The sequence below is a fragment of the Desmodus rotundus genome, chromosome 5, assembly GCF_022682495.2.
Source record: "Desmodus rotundus isolate HL8 chromosome 5, HLdesRot8A.1, whole genome shotgun sequence".
NCBI lineage: Eukaryota > Metazoa > Chordata > Mammalia > Chiroptera > Phyllostomidae > Desmodus > Desmodus rotundus.
In genome coordinates this window covers 42,391,465-42,411,362 of record NC_071391.1, presented here as the reverse complement: position 1 = coordinate 42,411,362, position 19,898 = coordinate 42,391,465, and the positions used below count along the sequence as shown (strand labels likewise).

The 19,898-nt window shown below is 40.7% G+C and overlaps 1 protein-coding gene and 1 pseudogene across 2 annotated transcripts; both read left to right on the top strand.

Annotated features, from left to right (window-relative positions):
• The first annotated feature begins 7,909 nt into the window (after positions 1 to 7,909).
• On the top strand, positions 7,910 to 11,931 carry LOC128781041 (olfactory receptor 2D3). Of its 2 annotated transcripts, XM_053925158.2 has the most exons (3): positions 7,910 to 8,146; positions 8,616 to 8,922; positions 9,993 to 11,931. In XM_053925158.2, the coding sequence occupies exon 3, from the start codon at positions 10,013 to 10,015 to the stop codon at positions 10,955 to 10,957; it is 945 nt and encodes a 314-aa protein (XP_053781133.1). In that variant the 5' UTR covers positions 7,910 to 8,146; positions 8,616 to 8,922; positions 9,993 to 10,012; the 3' UTR covers positions 10,958 to 11,931. The 2 variants fall into 2 exon arrangements, with proteins under 2 accessions (XP_053781133.1, XP_053781132.1); XM_053925157.2 differs by lacking the exon at positions 8,616 to 8,922.
• A 5,181-nt stretch (positions 11,932 to 17,112) lies between these two features.
• On the top strand, positions 17,113 to 18,424 carry LOC112312986 (olfactory receptor 10A4-like; annotated as a pseudogene).
• The last annotated feature ends 1,474 nt before the right edge of the window (positions 18,425 to 19,898 follow it).

Below are 19,898 nucleotides of genomic sequence, written 5' to 3'. Positions count from 1 at the left end.
TCTACACTTCGTCAGAGTGTTGAAACAGGTGATCTAGGAATGCCCTACCAGATGTTAAGACATATTGCTAAGCCCCGAAAATAAAAGCCAGTGGTACTGGTGCAAAAATTGACTAATAAACAAATGGAGCAGGATTTAGAGCTTATGGATAGATCTCTATGTAAATTTAATGTGAAACAAAGGTAATTCCAATTATCCTTAGGCAGAGGACAAATACTTTAGTAAATAGTGTTGGTAAAAATAGTTCACTACAAGGAGAAAAAGACAAGTGAGTTTTTGCCTAATCTGACAGAAGGAGGTGGTCGATAAATGGATTAAGTATCTAAAAGTTATGGTACAACAATGACATTATATAAGAAAACAGTAGTATATCTTAGTGACCTAGAGTCAAGAAATTCCAAAGCATAGTCCACAAGGAAAAATTTGCTGAATTTGATTTCATCAAAATCCGGGAAAGTGTTTAGTAAAAACCATTAAGAACATAGTTAAAATATAGATGAGAAAATAGATAAAATATTTGTTTTAACTGAAGCCAACAAGAGATAAGAACTTCCTATCAGGTATTTGCAATGAGTTCTAAAAAGTCAACAAGAGGAAGAATCCCATCCCCTCAAAAGAAAACAGAGTAGAAAATGTATAAAGGGAATTTACACACAAAAGAAGAAGAATAACTTTAAAGGACTACATCAATATAAAGCAATGCTCAAATTCATTAATAAATAAAAATCTACAAAGTAAACTATCAAAGAGATATTTATTTGCCTGTATTTGACATGGAAAAGTACAAATTCAGATACAATAAAGTGATGGCAAAACAGTAGAAAATAGAAGAGCTCATTTACCTTTGTGATGAGCTAGAGCCATTCTGGGAAGGAATCCAGGATTATTTGGTCGTCTTATGCTTATGCTTAGTCTATGACGTAACAGTTATTGAGCCAAAAACATTCTCACACAGACTCATTATTGCGATATTTCTGGTTCTTTTATTTGTGTTGATAATTTTTGTGTAACTTGGACATCCCTCCCTGAGAGAGGAAATCAGTGAAAATGCAGTGGGCGAACACCAAGGACAGGATGCTCCACAGCAGTCAGAAGAGACTGGAGGTACATGTGGCAATGGGAACGATCTCCAAGACTTAGAACTGAGTGAGAAAGTAAGAAACGAAGAGACACTTAGTACAACATCACTTCTATAAATGAAAAGTACTTACACAAACAAAGTAATCCCTGTGTAAGAACTGAATAAAGGCACTGCATACATTAGAATGGTTATGAGGTCAGTGGGAATCATGTATAAGTATATTTTAAGCAAGTAATCAATAAAATAAATGTATAGATAAATAATCAAGAGAGGGGCTTTGAAATCAGTAATCATGGTAATATTCATACCCTTAGGAATATATTATAATTTAACTCTTCACACCGGAGATCAAACAAATAAACAACAGGAGGAATTAAGACTGCATGTTACTCATATAGAAATAGAAAATCAGAAAAGGGAATGACTAGAGAGTTAAGAAAGGAGCCAAATTTAGCATGAGTTTATTTGTCATGTTTTTCCATTGATTTTGGGGGATAACGTTGGTTAATAACTTTGTATACATTTCAAATGTACAATTGTATAACACTTCATCTGTGTATTCCATTGTGTGCCCACCACCCAAAGTCTAGTCCTCTTTTGTCACCACATATTTACCCCATTCACTCTCTTCATCCTTCACCCAGGCCCCCACCCCTCTGGTATCCACCACATTCTTGTCTGTGTCTATGACTTTTTTTGCTATTTGTTTTACATCCCATATTTGAGTGAAATCATATGGTGCTTGCCCTTTTCTTACTTCATTTCTCATGATAATCTCGAGATCCATTCATGTTGTTGTGAGTGGCAATGTTTCATCTTTTATGGCTGAGTAGTATTCCATTGATTAAGTCTTCCAGATCTTCTTTATCCAATCATCAGTCAAAGGACAGTTAAGTTCTCTCCATGTCCTGGCTATTGTAAATAAAGCTGCAGTGAACACAGGGGCACATATATGCTTTTAGTATCTGGGGTACAAGACATTTGAAATTGATAGGAAATTATCTCATAAATGGTGCTAAGTGACTCTCTGGGGGAAAAGCTAAGGACACCTATCTCATTCCTTGTATCAAAATAAATTCTAGATGTATCAAGATGTAAAGAAATTCATACATGTATGCAAAACTACAACAACCTTACAGAAAAAATAAATGATTTTTAAAAGCATTATTTTTCATAACAGAGGCCTTTCAAATCTTAACTCAAAAATCAGAAGTCATAAAGAAAAAGACTGATTGGTATGCCTAGGTTTAGTTATAAATCTCATGTGTGATACAAATATCCATAAAGAAAGTCAAGTAGCAAAGTGGAAAAAGACTTATTTCCAAGGAAAAAAATCAAACAGCCATTTTTTTCATAATATTTAAAGGTTTTACAAAGTGGTAAATGTTGAATAGCCCAATAAAAGAGAATTAGCATAGGAAACAGTTCTTTTACAGTAAAAGAAATAAAAGTTTTTAATAAACAAAATTATGCTCATCCTCAAGTACAGTTAAAGTATTATGTAATAAAATAGCAAAATTGATGAGTGTAACACCAGTTGTTAGTAAAGGTGTAACTAAATGGGAACTTTTGTGCAATTTCAAAGAGAGTATAAATCAACACAACTGACAATTGTCTATTGATATTTTAAAGGAATATGCCTTGAGACCCAGCAAATAAGCCTCAGGAAACTTATTCTTCAATTACATTTGACAAAGACACAAAGACATATCTGCAAAGATATTTTGTTTGAATGTCCAAAGATTGGAAATAACCCGAATGTCCATTAATGTGGATATTGTTAAATAAATCATGGCATATTATACCACGGAATATAATCCATTTATTTCTCTGAGTTACATGTATATGTGCTGTGAAAACAAAGCTGAATGACAAGTAATGTGTAAGCCAAACCACGAAACCAGTGAAATAGTAGAAATCAAGTTAATAACATTTCCTCAATGTGATTGATTGATGTTTTGCAGACCGTAAATTGCCACATGAAATGTGACCTGGGGACTATCAGCATCAGGGTGCCTCCTTGAGTCCCACATGCCTGTACTACGAACTGATAACTCGATCCTTCCACCACCATTTTCTCTTGCTTCATTTAGCCTTCAGATGCTATGGATACGATATTTAAATATAAAACTCGCCTTCAATTTTTTTTCATTAGCTTGAGAGAACTATAGGAGTTTCATTTTCATATGGCCATAGAAAAGTCTCGCTTTAGTAGTTTAAGAAGCAAATACTTTAAGAAAGAGCTGTATACAAACAGCCTTTGACTGTGAATGATCCCCACAAAAAGAAAAGCTTTGACTTTACATCCAGTAAAAGTCTGCAACTTTAAGAGAACAGCATATTCAATGTTGCCTACAAGAGACCCATCTGAGGACAAAAGACTTATACAGACTGAAAGTGAAGGGCTGGAAACAAATTTTCCAAGCAAACGGACAGGAAAAAAAAGCAGGGGTAGCAATACTCATATCAGACAAAATAGACTTCCAAAGAAGGGCCATAAAGAGAGACCCAGAAGGTCACTTCATAATACTCAAAGGAAGAATCCACCAAGAAGACATAAACATTGTAAATATATATGTACCCAACATAGGAGCACCCAAATACATTAAGAAAATCTTGGAGGACTTCAAGAAAGATATTGACAGCAACACAATTATAGTAGGGGACTTTAACACCCCACTATCAAAAATGGACAGGTCTTCCAAACAAAATATCAACAAGGATATTGTGTCACTTAACAATACCCTAGAGGAAATGGACTTAACTGATATATACAGAGCTTTTCATCCCAAAGAAGCAAAATACACATTCTTTTCAAGTGTACATGGAACTTTATCAAAGATAGACCACATGATAGGACACAAAGCAAGCCTCAACAAATTCAAGAAAATTGAGATCATATCAAGCATTTTCTCTGACCACAAGGGGCTGAAACTAGAAACCAACCCCAAAGGAAAAAACCCAAAACACTCAAAATCATGGAGACTGAATAGCATGCTATTAAACAATGAATGGGTCAAGAACGAGATTAGGGAAGAAATCAAAAACTTTCTGGAAACAAATGAAAATGAACTCACAACAACCCAAAATCTATGGGACGCAGCAAAGGCAGTCCTGAGAGGGAAGTTCATAGCAATACAGGCCTACCTTAAAAAGATAGAAACATTTCAAACAAACAACCTAACCCTACGCCTACAAGAACTCGAGGAATAACAACAAAGACAGCCCAGAGCAAGCAGAAAGAAGGAAATAACCAAGATCAGAGCAGAACTAAATGACATAGAGACTAAAAGCACAATTGTAAGGATCAATGAATCCAGGAGCTGGTTCTTTGAAAAGATAAACAAAATCGACAAGCCTTTAAGTAGGCTCATCAAGAAAAAAAGAGAGAGGATCCAAATAAACACAATTAGAAATGAAAGAGGAGAGATTACAGCTGATACCACAGAAATACAAAGGATTGTAAGAAATTACTACGAAGAAGTGTATGCCAAGAAATTTGAAAACCTAGGTGAAATGGACACATTTCTAGAAAAATATAATCTTCCAAAACTGAATGAAGAAGAAGCAAAAAACCTGAACAGACCAATAACAGCAGAGGAAATTGAAGCAGTCATCAAAAAGTTCCCAACACACAAAAGCCCTGGACCAGATGGTTTCACAGGAGAATTCTACAAAGCATTTAAGGAAGAGATAACCCCTGTCCCTCACGGCCTATTGGAAAAAATCCAAAATGATGGAAGATTCCCAAACTCTTTTTATGAAGCCAGCATCATCCTAATCCCAAATCCAGATAAAGACACAATGAAGAAAGAGACCTTAAGGCCAATATCGCTGATGAACATAGACGCAAAAATTCTCAACAAAATATTGGCAAAACGCATCCAGCAATACATTAAAAAGATCATCCACCATGACCAAGTGCGATCATCCCAGGGATGCAAGGATGGTACAGTATTTGCAAATCAATAAATATAATACATCACATAAACGATAGCAAAGACAAAATCACACGATCATATCAATAGATGCAGAAATAGCATTTGATAAGATACTGCACCCATTTCTAATAAAAACACTCAGCAAAGTGGGAATAGAGGGAGCATTCCTCAACATAATAAAGGCCACATATGAGAGACCTGCAGCCAACATCATACTCAATGGACAAAAGCTTAGAGCTTTCCCACTAAGATCAGGAACTAGACAAGGATGCCCTCTCTCACCACTCCTGTTCAACATAGTATTGGAAGTCCTAGCCACAGCAATAAGACAACAAAAAGAAATAAAAGGCATCCAAATTGGAAAGGAGGAAATGAAACTGTCACTGTTTGCAGATGACATGATAGTGTACATGGAAAATCCTATAGACTCCACCAAAAAACTACTCGACCTAATAAATGAATTTGGCAAAACAGCTGGATACAAAGTCAATACTCAGAAATCAAAGGCATTCCTGTATACCAACAACGAAACTGCAGAAACAGAAATCAGGAAAAAGATCCCATTTTATATAGCAACAAGAAAAAGAAAGTACCTAGGAATAAACCTAACCAAGGGGGTAAAAGACCTGTACTCAGAAAACTACACAGCAGCGAAGAAAGAAATTAAGGAAGACACAAACAAATGGAAGCATGTACCATGCTCATGGATTGGGAGAATTAACATCATCAAAATGGCCATACTGCCCAAAACAATTTATAGATTCAATGCAATCCCTATTAGAGTACCCATGACATATTTCACAGATACAGAACAAACATTTCAGATATCCATATGGAACCATAAATGACCCCGAACTGCTGCAGCAACTTTGAGAAAGAAGAACAAAGCAGGAGGGATCACAATACCTGATATCAAACTGTATTACAAGGCCACTGTAATCAAAACAGCCTGGTGCTGGCATAAAAACAGGAACATAGACCAAGGGAACAGCACAGAGAGCCCAGAAATAAAGTCAAGTCTTTATGGTCAATTAATATTTGACAAAGGAGGCAGAAGCATGAAATGGAGCAAAAACAGCCTCTTCAACAGATGGTGTTGGGAGATCTGGACAGCTACGTGCAAAAAAATGAAACTTTATCACCAACTTACGCCATACACAAAAATAAACTCAAGATGGATAAAAGACTTAAATATAAGTCATAACACCATAAAAGTCCTCGAAGAAAACATTGGCAGGAAAATCTCAGACATTCCACGCAGCAACATCCTCACAGACACATCCCCTAAAGCAAGGGACATAAAGGAAAGAATAAACAAGTGGGACCTCATCAAAATAAAAAGCTTCTGCATGGCTAAAGAAAACAGCATTAAAATAAAAATAGAACCAACAGTATGGGAAAACATATTTGCCAATGATACCTCAGACAAGGGCCTGATCTCCAAACTATATAAAGAACTCACACGACTGCACTCCAGGAAGACAAACAACCCAATTAAAAAATGGGCAAAGGACTTGAACAGACACTTCTCCAAGGAAGACATACAGAGGGCCCAGAGACATATGAAAAGATGCTCAGCATCACTAGCCATCAGAGAGATGCAAATTAAAACCACAATGAGGTACCATCTCACACCAGTCAGAGTCGCCAGCATAAACAAATCTACAAACAAATGTTGGAGAGGATGCGGAGAAAAGGGAACCCTAGTTCACTGTTGGTGGGAATGCAGACTGGTGCAGCCACTGTGGAAAACAATATGGAATTTCCTCAGAAAACTAAAAATGAATAGTTTTAGTTTTCAAAACTAAAACTAAATCAAAGGGCAGTCATCCCTTTGACCCAGCAATTCTGCTGCTGGGATTATAACCTAAGAACCCAGAAACACCAATCCAAAAGAACCTGTGCACCCTAATGTTCATAGCAACACAATTTACAATAGCCAAGTACTGGAAGCAACCGAAGTGCCCATCAGCAAACAAGTGGATCCAAAAACTATGGTATATTTACACAATGGAATTCTATGCAGCAGAGAGAAAGAAGGAGCTTATACCCTTTGCAACAGCATGGATGGAACTGGAGAGCATTATGCTAAGTGAAATAAGCCAGGCGGTGAGGGACAAATACCATATGATCTCACCTTTAACTGGAACATAATCAACAAAAGAAAAAAGCAAACAAAATACAACCAGAGACACTGAGGGGGGGAACAGTCTAGCAGTGGCTAGGGGGTAGTGGGGTGGGGACAGTGGGAAGAGGGGATTGCAGGAACTATTATAAAGGAAACATGGACAAAATTGGGAGGGATGATGGGGGTGGGGGAGGGAGGTGGGTTCAGCTGGGGTCGGGGGGAGGGAAGGGGAGAAAAGGCATACAACTGTAATTGAATAACAATAAAAATTAAAAAAAAAAGAGAACAGCATATTCAAAACTCCTGTTATCATGTGGCTATCAGGATAGTACAAATCCAATTAATTCTGTCACTTAAGATTATCACCTTAACAACCATAAACTAAAATGAGAGTGCACCCCTTCAATCAAGTTGCATTACTCACATAGAAAGTTGGCATCCAGATAATCCAATATATGTCATTGTCCTTTTTATTTAATCACCATATAAATGAAAACACAAGTTTGATAACTTGTAAACCTCTGGGAATATATCTGCTGATGTCATTGGTATGACATTGGTGCACAGTTGGAAAGATTTAGAGGCTTTAGTCTCTGCTTTCAAATGTAACACTAAGTGCCCTAGGATGTCTCAGAGGATGGAAAGAAAGTAAAATTGAGGGCTGTTAAATCTCCAAGGGAATCCCTCATTTACATCACTCTCAGCACTGCACCTTTAAATATTCCCCTGAAGGAAATCCTGCTGTTCAGAACTGGGATCTAGGAAAATTGGAGTCTGTACCTTCAATCAAAGAAGGCAAAAAGGCTGGGGATGAAGTCACAATCCTAGGATGAGTCCAGTGCAGGACTTGAGAGGCATTGCTTAGGAGCCAACCTACAGTTGGTGCTGTCCTTCCAGAGTGGATCTGCAGGCTTCGAAATCACTCCCTCCCACATTCCATCCTGGTTTCCTAAACCAGTGACTCCTCAGCCCTGCGTCTGCCTGCTCTGCCCTCAGGTGAGAGTGGGAAAGGTGCTGCTGAGCCTCAGTCTGCAGGATTCTACAGTACTGACTGGGGTGTTGGGGTGGGGGTGAGAATGGTGTTGGGAAAGATGAACTTTGACATTTATTCTCCTACACATGCCCTTTTTCCTTGCTAATCTCTCAGAGACAGCAGATCTATTTCTATGCTTCTTTAGAAACTCAACCTAAAATCCTCTTCCAGACTTTCTTCTTAGGGAAGAGGCTGTTTCCAGAGACATCCCACTCTGCCTGACTCTGCCTCCCATGCCCTCTGCTATCAGCCCTTCAGTTTGCATCATTCCCCTCAGCTGGCATTTGTTCCCCCATCTCCCTGAACAGGAGAGGACCTGAAGGAAACTAGGAACCTTACTTTGAGGAACCTCATCCAAAGCCTCTTGATCTTGAGAAGGCTCTGAGTCTAGGAGATGTGAGGGAACCAAGTCTAAATGGGACACTGTTCTAGGGATGCTGGCATTGCTGCTTCCAACCCCTTTGTGAGTAAGGGCAGGTGGAGGAGAGGGGGTCCCATGACATCAGTGCTGTCCATCTAGTCCAGAGGAGGATGCTGACCCCCAATGCTGGTGCCTCCACAGCTACACCCTATTCTGCGAGGTCCTACCCATAGAAGCCAGGCATGGTGGGTTCCCACCTACCCAGCCTTGGTCAGTATCCAATTGGCTCAGGATCCAAGTACCTGCTCTGTGACTCCTTCTGTTGCGGTGAAAGATTTGGTGCCCGTGAGGGTTCACATATAAGAATATGAAACACATGTGAGTATATCCGTGATGTGTGGATGTGTACATGTTTGTGTGGGATATGGTTTGTATGTAGCATGAGGTGTGTATGAATAATGGTGCACATGTATGCAATTGTGTGTGTCACAGTCATTATGCAGAGATTTCTGGAAAGGCCGTGTTAGTTACAATGCTGTTAGGGCCTCGATGGATAAAAAGTTCATTACCTATGCTTTTGGATTGAGGGAAAGAGCCAGACTCCCAGATCTCTTCCTGCTTCCCCTCATCCGTCTGCTCTTCTCCACATCTCTGAGTCCAGCTTTCTGTCCCTGCTTTCTTCTAACTTCTATTTCCTTTATTCTATTTTAACCACTCTTAATGTTTTCTTCCTCACCTTCTGCCCGTAGTATATAAAGAGACATCCTGTTGAATTAATTAGTAAAGTTCATAGATGAAATCTTTGGAGTGTGAAAGAATGAGTGATTATTCCTGGCCTTTCTTGGAATGTAAATGTACAACAGTTCATATTTTTACCTCCTTTTTCACTCCTTTGTTACTCTCCTTTTCTGTCTGCAGAGTAAATCATCTTCTTCCCCATGCCACATACACACACATGTGTCCATAAGCATTCAAATCCTACCTCTGAGAGATAGGCAAGTGTTCTTTATATTTACTGTCTGTACCTGGGTTTAAATTATAACCACTGCCCTGACCAGTGTGGCTTACTTGGTGGGCATCGTCCCACAAGGCAAAAGTTTGCTAGTTCTGTCCCAGTCTGGCCACATGCCTGGGCTGTGGTTTGGTTTTCCTGATTAGGGAGCTGGTCAGGGCACATATGAGAGGCAACCCATCAGTGTTTCTCTCGCACTCACATCGGTGTTTCTCTTTCTCTCTTTCTCCCCATGTTCCTTCTCTCTAAAAATAAATAAATTACTGTAAAAAGTAACAACCAATAAGAATAAAAATGTTATATTTAGCATTAATAAGAACAAGTTGGATAGCAAAAGAGCTAAAAATATCCAAGTAGGTGTCAGTGTTAAATGAGCCTCTTCTATGGGACTTGAGGTCAGTAACCCAAAGTTTTTCTTGGTGGTGGTGCCAAACAGGTAAATAGGCATAACTCTCAATGGGAGAAGAAAACCAAACCTTTGTGGCTGAGTTCATCTTCCTCGGCCTTTCACGGGACTTGCAGACCCAGATCCTGCTGTTTATTCTTTTCCTCATCATTTATCTGTTGACTGTGCTTGGAAACCTGCTCATCATCATTCTCACCTTCATGGATTCTCGACTTCACACGCCCATGTATTTGTTTCTTCGAAACCTGTCTTTTGCAGATCTTTGTTTCTCTACTAGCATTGTCCCTCAGGTGTTGGTCCACTTCCTGGTAAATAGGAAAACTATTTCTTTTGGAGGGTGCGTGGCCCAGATATTTGTCTTCCTTCTGGTGGGGTGCACAGAGTGTGCGCTGCTGGCGGTGATGTCCTATGACCGGTATGTGGCTGTCTGCAAGCCCCTGCACTACTCCACTGTCATGACACAACAGGTGTGTCTCCAGCTGGCGCTAGCATCCTGGGCCAGTGGGACAATAGTGTCTCTGGTGGACACCACCTTCACCTTCCAGCTTCCCTATCGAGGGCAGAACATTATAAACCACTACTTTTGTGAACCTCCTGCACTCCTCAAGGTGGCTTCGGCAGACACCTACAGCACTGAAATGGGCATCTTTGCAATGGGTGTGGTCATGCTCCTAGCTCCTGTCTCCCTGATCCTTGTTTCCTACTGTCATATTATCTCCACTGTGATCCAGATGCAGTCAGGGGAGGGCAGGCTCAAGGCTTTCTCCACCTGTGGCTCCCACCTCGTTGTCGTCATCCTTTTCTATGGGTCAGGAATATTCAGCTACATGCGTCCAAACTCCAAGACCACCAAAGAGCGGGATAAGATGATATCTGTGTTTTATTCAGTGGTGACGCCAATGTTGAACCCCATGATTTATAGCCTGCGAAACAAGGATGTGAAAGGGGCTCTCAGGAAACTAACGAGAAGAAAGACTTTTTCTCAGGGGCAGTGACCTCTGGGTGTCACATTTTGAGCTATGGTCACATCCTTCAAAGAGGAGCAGAACTCGGATAGGCAGTTATGAACTAGCTCATTTCAAAAAAAAAACAAGCATGAGGTCCTGGCTGGTGTGCCTCAGTGGCTTAAGCACCTGCTTGCAAACCAAAGGATCACCAGTTTGATTCCCAGTCATGGAGCATGCCTGGGTTGTGGGCCAGGTCCCCAGTGAAGTGTGTGCGAGAGACAACCGCACACTGATGTTTCTCTCTCTCTCTCCCTCCTTTCCCCTCTGTCTAAAAATAAATAAATAAAATCTTTTTTTTTTAAAGCATGAATATGGAGGACATGTTGTAGAAACTGTGAATACCACTCTCTAAGCTAGAACATAGAGGAATAAAATTAAAGGATGAAAAGGTAAATTATATCCTGAATATGTAAACTATTATGTTATGTTGAAGGAGTTTGTGGTTAATTCATCTAACATGGACATGTTTTAAGCATGGTGACAATGGAGTCTAGGAAGTTTAAACTGGATTATATTGAAATATGAATGCATGCATGATTCTAATATCAAAGATGTTTCAAGTTTCGATGTCCCTGTCATACAAATGTAGGAATAGGCTCTGACGAAAACAATCAAAATATCTGGAAGAGTTTTTTAATACTGGGATCATATGCCATAATATTTCATTTTGTAGAAAGTACTAGAGGTAATATTATTTGATAGTTCATAATGTGCTCTCCTGAGAACTCCAGAAAAGGTTTTTGGTATTATCCATCCAAATTTCATATAATTTTGGGGTATCAGAGTAAAAAATGAATTCAACCGTCTTCTATTCCAACCATATGTCTGAGGCCTAAAGTACTCTATAATATTTTTTATTGAATAAGTATGTAGCATTTGCCTAAAGAAGAATGATATAGCTCCTGACGTTCTTGGGTTGTTCTCTTTCATATATAGTTTTTCTATTACAAATGTGTTCCTCAGGGTAGGTCAAAACCGATTTCCATGTACCTTGAACTCACTTTTTCTAGTTTTATTCCTAGGACAATTTTTTTATTATCCTTCTAGACAACAACTCATTGAAGTCAGTTCACATATTTGCCCCAAATCAATTCTCACACAACCATCCCCTTATCCGCTAAAATTCCTTTATCTAACATAATTTCCATCCCCACTGTCCAAATTCGAAACCCACAGATCCTGAGCATAATAAAACAGTTACCGTTTTAAGGCACTAGGTTTTGAGAGGGTTTGTGATGCGGCAATGGACAACTGAAACGCTGAGAGAATCATGCTCCTATTCATTCCTTCAAAATAGATGCTGCTGGGCCTTTCTCACACTACCAATGAAAAGCAGTCTGCTTGAAACTACTCTCTCTCACTCTGTGGAGGGAGAGGGGGAGTAAAGGGCCAGAAAGCTTCTAAAGAAAGAAATACTTAGTATGCACACCCCAAAATCATAATAAATATCATGTCGCAGCCAGAGCTCTTAGTTGCAAGTAAGAGGAACTGAGTATGCATGATTAAATGTAAAACGACGAATATTGGAAAAATGGCGATTCTGGTATTCTGGTCCTCAGCCAGAACCACAGACCCAAACAGTATCACAGAACTACCATCCAACACTAGATGGCGCAATTACCCTGCCAACACCATCAGTGCAGGGTGATTCTGGAGCTGCTGCTCTGCTGAAACTGGAAATTGGGATGTTGCTGCTTCCTCTGCCACTGACATAAAAAGAAGAAAAAAAAAGAAATTGTCTGATGAAAAACACTACCTTAGTCAGATGATCAAGGCTAACGTCAACAGTGATAACTCTTGTGGAAAGTATGTCTCCTTCAGCTGATATGATGGAAATAGCACTTTCTCTGTGATCTGCCTTCCCCAAACTCATAACCTGAACCTACTCATGGGAAGAACATCACGAAAATTCTAATAGATGAGCTTCCCATAAAATATATGACCAGTACTCCTCAAAGCTGTAAAGGTTATGGAAAACAAGTCTGAGAAATTGTCACAGCCAAGAGGAACCTATGGAGGCCTGACAACTCAATGTAACACAGTATTTGACGGATCAGAAAAAGGGTCAGTAAAAAATAATAATAATAATACAAAAATAAAAAGAATCCTAAAGAATTCTGAATAAAGTATGGACTTTAGTTAATAATAAGGTATCGATGTTATTCTAATTGTAACAAATGTACCATAATAATGTAAGATAAACTGATGAACAAAATAGAACCAGAGGCATGGACACATGGAACAGACTGACAGCTGTCAGAGGGGAGCAGAGAGAGAAGACTGCATGAAAGAAGGTGAAGGGATTAGCCCAAGAACATATATGCATAACCCACAGATACAGAGAAGAGTGTGTTGATGTCCATGGGCAGGGGGGCGTGGGAGGGGAGTAAGGACTGGGTGGAGGTGTGCAAAGGGTGGAGAAATAGGGACATCTGTAATAGTGTCAGCAATAAAAATAAAGTTAGAAAAAATAATAGGGAAAAGTGAGGAGGTATATGGGAGCTCACTGTACTATGTATCTTTGCAATTTTCCTGTAAACCTGAAACTGCTTTAAAATGTCTATTTTTCAAAAATACAAGAAACGGTTTGCTGTCTTTGCTTTCTTGTATTACTTACCTCTTAATTTCAGGTGTAGACTGGGCCTAGCTATTTGAGTGCAAGTTACATGCTATGCCCTAGCTGCAATGAAGACAAAGAAAGTGGATTTTGGGTAATATTCAAGTTCTGTGGAGTGAGACACCCTCTAAAATCCCCCCAAATTCACAGAAAACTATAAACGTAGAAAGGGTATTCAATGATCAGAAGCCAAAAATTGACAAATGTCCATTACATATGCCTATGAAACCAAATTATCTCCACTAATGTCTTGACTACTTAAAAATTCCGGACTGACTAGTGCAATGCACAATCTACACAACACAATATTCTCAGCATGTGTGTAACACAGAGCTTTCAGTGATGAGATACACTAGTTTAGCATAGGGAATCTTCTGTTCAACATTAAGACAGCCTTCATCCGATTGTGTTTACTGATACACTCCCAATTGCTCGTACACAATCTGCCTCATTCAATTCGCAACATAAATTTGCTGAGTGAGTCTAGAAGTGGTCTAGGGAAAGTGTTGGCTTAAGTCAGGTCAAGTTTCTCTGTGTGTTTTCTTTTAATGCAGATAGATTAGTTCATAAGAAGTGAACCAATATATCAGAAGAGCTGAATTTCATGATGAGAAAAGGGAATGGAGTTTGTAACAAACAATTCTATGCATCTGAAGGATCTGGTTCCAGATGGCTTTGGAGACCTTTATCTACACAGTAAGAGTCATGGTTCTTTAGTGCTTCTCTAGGGATTACAATGAACAGCTTTAAGTTTTCCTAACCTAGAGCTACTGTAACACCAATTCTGAATTGAAGAGTGTATTTCCTTTAGCATGTTAAAGGTGATTTTTCACTGTCTTCTGGGCTCTATGGCTTCTGATGAGAAAAGCCACTGACAATCGAATCATAATAAACTCAATCGAGAGGAGGAACAGAGAGATACCTTATAAAGGTGTGCCATCACAATAACTAGACCTCCTGTGAGGTGGCTGCAACCTGAAAATGACCCTTGTTCCATTAGAGAGGACCGTCTGGGTTTCAGTGGAGATACATGGTCAGAAACTTCATGTGTCCAAGACGTATGAAAAGAAGGCTGATCATTCTCCCCCCTAGTTAGTGCATTTTCCTTTTCCCTGCACTCTTATTGACTCAAGACAATGTCTGACATGTTTACCGGCAATACTTCCAGGTTAAATTTTTTATTTGGCTAGCTAGTTAAATATGACTTCTATAAAGGCCATTCCTATCACAAACAATTCATGGCAAGCATCATACTCTCAGTCTTAGAAAATATCATTCCACCATTCTGTCATCTCTTAACTCTAAATCTTGTAGCATTGAGAGAGTAGCTGTGGGACAAGTAGGAAGTGGTCTGATCTCGAAACTTAGCTGTGCCTAAGGTTCAAAAAATAAAGCTGTTAATAATGTCATCAACCTTATGTAAAAATAATTAAAACTTAGACTGCATTAATTGCTAAGTCTTTGGTGTTCAGCACTCCACTAGGTGCAGAAGGTACAATGACAAAGGAATAGATTTGTCCTCATAGTGTTACCAATTCAATGACATAACTAGATGCACACACACACAATTGTAAAAGTGCTCTATTACAGGAAAGACACAAAGTGTTCTAAGAGAATTAAAAAATGATTCCTTGGTTTGGCCAAGGGAAGACAAGAAAACTTCACACAGGAAATTATGTTTCAGCTGAAACTTGCAAGATGAGCAGGAAATTATACACAATTGCAGGAAGAGGCTTCCAAGAATAGAGAGCCACTTGCAGAAGGCAAGGAGGCATCAGAAGACATGGCGTGTGCACAGGACAGAAAACATTTTCATGTGACCAGAGCATCAGCCGTGTAGGGGATTCACAACTGGAAAAACAAGCACATGTCAGAGAAAAAGTCCTTATTAAGGGGTTTGTCCTTAATCCCAAGGACAGTAAGCAGGTAAGTAACTTAATCAGAGTTGCTCTCAGATCACGCATAAGTCAAAGATGGTTTGAAAAGAACAAACTGGAATGAGGTTCCTACAATATTCTAAGCCAGAGAAACTAAGAGCCAGAATCTGCAATCAGTGTGGTAGGATGGGGAAGGAGACACTGACACAGTGTTCAGAAGGAGAAGTAATCAAGTCTAGGGCATGAATGAAAGGATTTTCCTCCCAGTTCCTGGGTTATATAGTGGGCATTGTCATTTTCTGAAATGGGGCAGATAAAAGGAGAAGACTTGGGGTGGAGGAAGATACTGAGTATAATTTACAACTCACTACTGTTTAAATCTGTGTATATTGTGTGAGGCCGTGTTGTTGATGCATGGAGTGTTTTGTGTCTAAATTCCTTATGCATAGAGCTCACTATGCTTCTACATTCTGTCTATAGAGTTATTTCCCTGATTTCTCCACATTTTCTTCATTATTTATCCATTCATTCCATAACAATTTACTGGGCATCTACCTTTCTAGGAACTGAAATAAAAAGTTAAGTAGCATAATTTCTTCTCTCAAGGCACGTACCATCTTGACTATGAGAGGGAGACATAAGTTAACAATTATTCTAAAATAAAGACTATGAAAGTGGTATTTTATATCTCCAGTGTTAATATCTTGAAACGTCCTGGTCCTCTCAAAAAATTGTCTTACTCTTTGCCTCCTACTGTCACTCAATGGCAACCACTCCAGCTTGTCCTCTCCCGGAGCTCAGACTTCTTCTGGTTTTCAGAGAGTGGGTGGAAGTGCTGCCTGGAGGTTAAATCCATGACTCGGAGTCACATGGCCCTGGACGCATGTCCCTATGCCAACTCTTGCTGGCGGCCTATCCTTAGGAAAAGTTCTTAATTTTTGTATTCCTCCTGTTGCCTGCTGTAGAGTGGGACCAATAAAAGTTTCTATTATCTTTAGGTTGTTGTCAGACAAACAGCATAAGCCATACAAAACATTTGTATTAGGCCCTGGCACTTATTTGGTACTCAATAAATGTTAATTTTTATATGAAATGAAAACGGTATCAAAAAGAAGTTTTCATAGAAGAAGTGATACCTGGCTCGAAGTTTTTAAAATGAATAGGATTCAGCCCCCCAAAAATTAAATAGCACTTTCTCATTGTTTTTTCTCTTTACCTCCCTCCTTCCTGCACCACCCTGACTTCACATCTTGCACCTGCTCAGGGCTTTACTCAAGTGTCTCTGCAGTGCAGCCTCCTGTGCACTCCCCACAGCGCCAAATGCTATCTCCTTCTCCCCCGCCTTGTTCTTCTTCATTATTACAATGAAGATTCCTCCAATATGCTGAAATCTACCTGAGTGTGGGCTGCAGGAGACTGGTACACATTCAGGACTCCTCCTCAGGGATTCGACAATCCCTGTTGGCTCACTTCCTTTGCTTTCCTCCTTCCCACCCTTTTAATTTGTAGAAAACATATCGTGACTCACACCAATACCTTTCTTTGTGCCTCAAGATCTTTCTCTTCAGAAATGCATGGCCTGGCCTGACTTCTTTTTAGCACCAGTGACTGGTGCTAAAGAAAAGAGAAAAAATCAGGGGATGTGTAGATATGCATGTCCATGGTGTGCCTCAGTTCAGTCTGAAAAAGAGGTCAGTGTTCGCCCCCCAAAAATATGAATCCCATAGTCAGACTTGTTTTTCCAATTTTTGAAAGGACAGCTGTCTGATCTTCAACAACTGTAACAAGAGAGGTAGAGAATGAAGCCACAGGAGGTTCCTTTTCCAGGGGTATAATAGAGGTCTATGTAACATATGGAGAATTCTTCCCAGAGTGCGAATGCCCAGCCAAATCCTGGGCAGAAGAATGATGTGGGGAAACTGGACAACTGTCAGAGAGTTTGTTCTTGTGAGTTTCTCAGCCTTGTCTTCTAGGCTACTGGCTCTACTATTTCTCCTTTTTTTGACCATTTACATTGTGACCCTAATGGGCAACATCCTTATCATCCTGGTCACTACAGCTGACTCTGCACTACAAAGTCCCATGTACTTCTTCCTCAGGAACTTGTCCTTCCTGGAGATAGGTTTCAACTTGGTCATTGTGCCCAAGATGCTGGGGACCCTGATCATCCAAGACACAACCATCTCCTTCCTTGGCTGTGCCACTCAGATGTATTTCTTCTTCTTCTTTGGGGCTGCTGAATACTGCCTCCTGGCCACAATGGCGTATGACCGCTATGTGGCCATTTGTGACCCTCTGCGCTACCCAGTCATCATGGGTGCAGGGCCTGTGCCCAGCTGGCAGCTGCATCATGGTGCTCAGGGTTTCTGGTGGCCACTGTGCAAACCACGTGGATTTTCAGCTTCCCTTTTTGTGGCCCCAACAGGGTGAACCACTTCTTCTGTGACAGTCCCCCTGTCCTTGCCCTGGTCTGTGCTGATACTTCGCTGTTTGAACTAGAGGCTCTGACAGCCACTGTTCTCTTCATCCTCTTCCCCTTCTTGCTGATCCTGGGGTCCTATGTTCGTATCCTCTCCACTATCTTCAGGATGCCCTCAGCTGAGGGGAAATGCAAGGCCTTCTCCACCTGTTCCTCCCACCTCCTGGTTGTCTCCCTTTTCTATAGCACTGCCATCCTCACATACTTCCGACCCTGGTCCAGCACCTCTCCTGAGAACAAGAAGCTGCTGTCGCTCTCCTACACGGTGGTGACTCCCATGTTGAACCCCATCATTTACAGTTTAAGGAACAGTGAAGTGAAGGCTGCACTGAAACGAGCCATCCACAGGACCCTGGGCCCACAGAAACTCTGACTGACATAGATGGAAACTGAAAGGGTAGAATGCAAGGACAAAGGAGAGAAAAACGAATTCCCCCATTGGGTTTTTGGAGTCCACTCTTTCCAGGAGCCACAGTACACTCACTGGCATTCCAGACTTTCCACTGGGATACACTTCTGAAAACAACATGAGCGATGAAAGAAATAACTGCATGCAGTAGGCCCAGCGTCCTATGGGACTGTGGTACCAATGTCTCTGAAGATGCCACTAGTTCACACAAATTAGGTGCCCATGCAATGGCTGAGAACTTGACTACAATTTGCTGTTTTCTGTTTTAACTTTTTCTGGAACTTCATGCATATCATTTAATAATTTTCTGCTCTCCTTTCTTCTATTTTTCCAAAAACTCTGCAAGCAACTTTTAGACATGTTTTTGTTTACAAGGTAATGAAAATAAATAACAGAGTTTTGTTTCATTCTTTCTTTTTTTTTGCAACAAATTTTCATTCAGGACTCAGTGTGTGTTAGACCCTGTTAGGCCCAGAAGACACATTGGTGAATAAAACAGACCAATTTCTCACCTCATGGAAATTATCGTGAGAGAGGGGAAGTAAAAAGATACTTAAAAACTCCACTGGCAATTGAGGAGTTCTTCCTCTGCGACCACATGTTCTGTGCCTTGTCTGGAGAGACAGTTCCACACTACTGACAGTTGCCTCCATCTCAAATTATCCACCCTGGACATGAAAGTTGTTTGACAGGAAGTGTGAGAGGAGATTGCAGTCAGGTATAAGTGGACAACTTAAAGGAAACTGCTGCGAATAACCCAGAGTTTCTTTGTTTCCTAAATTGTTTTGGAAAATTTATTGTGATTGGATGAAGTCAACTGTTCATTTTAAACTTGGGTGTCGCTCAACCAATGCAGCAGCCACACTCAATGATTTCGTCCAGTGAACATTGCCCAACTCTGGACTCTCGGCAAATAACAGGCTGCAACATGACACCACAGCTGTGTGTAAACTATTCACAAGAATGCAGTGACAAGAGAACCAAGATGGCGGCGTAGGTAGACACACTGCGCCTCCTCGCACAACCAGAACTGACAGAGAGTCGAACAGCAAGGGGGACCAACACCAAGGAAACAGAAAATAATCATTCATCCAGACTGGTAGGAGGGGCGGAGACGGGCACCGGGGTGGAGAGGACTCACGTGGCTGTGGCGGGACTGAGACTGGCGGAGTGTGGGACAAATGGCCCAGGCAGTCCGAGCACTAGCAGACCCTGCAGCCCCACATTTGCGCAGATAAACCGAGAGGGCCGGACTCAGAGTGGTGGTGAGTGGGGCAGGCAGAGCAGCGGGTAGCACCCTGCGGCACCAAATTCGCCCACAGATAAACCTGACGAACGGCAGGCAACGAAGCAGACCGTGCAACCCAGGGCTCCAGCTCCGGGAAATAAAGCCTCAAACCTCTGATTGAAAGCACCCCTGGGGTGGCAGCAGGAGAGACTCCCAGCCTCACAGAAGAGGTTGTTGGAGAGACCCACAGGGGCCTAGAGTGTGTACAGGCCCACTTACTCGGGAACCAGCACCAGAGTGGCCCAGTTTGATTGTGGGT

Bases quoted from the DNA above. Each gene is read 5' to 3' on its own strand.
- LOC128781041 (XM_053925157.2), top strand. From the start codon at position 10,013: ATGGGAGAAGAAAACCAAACCTTTGTGGCTGAGTTCATCTTCCTCGGC.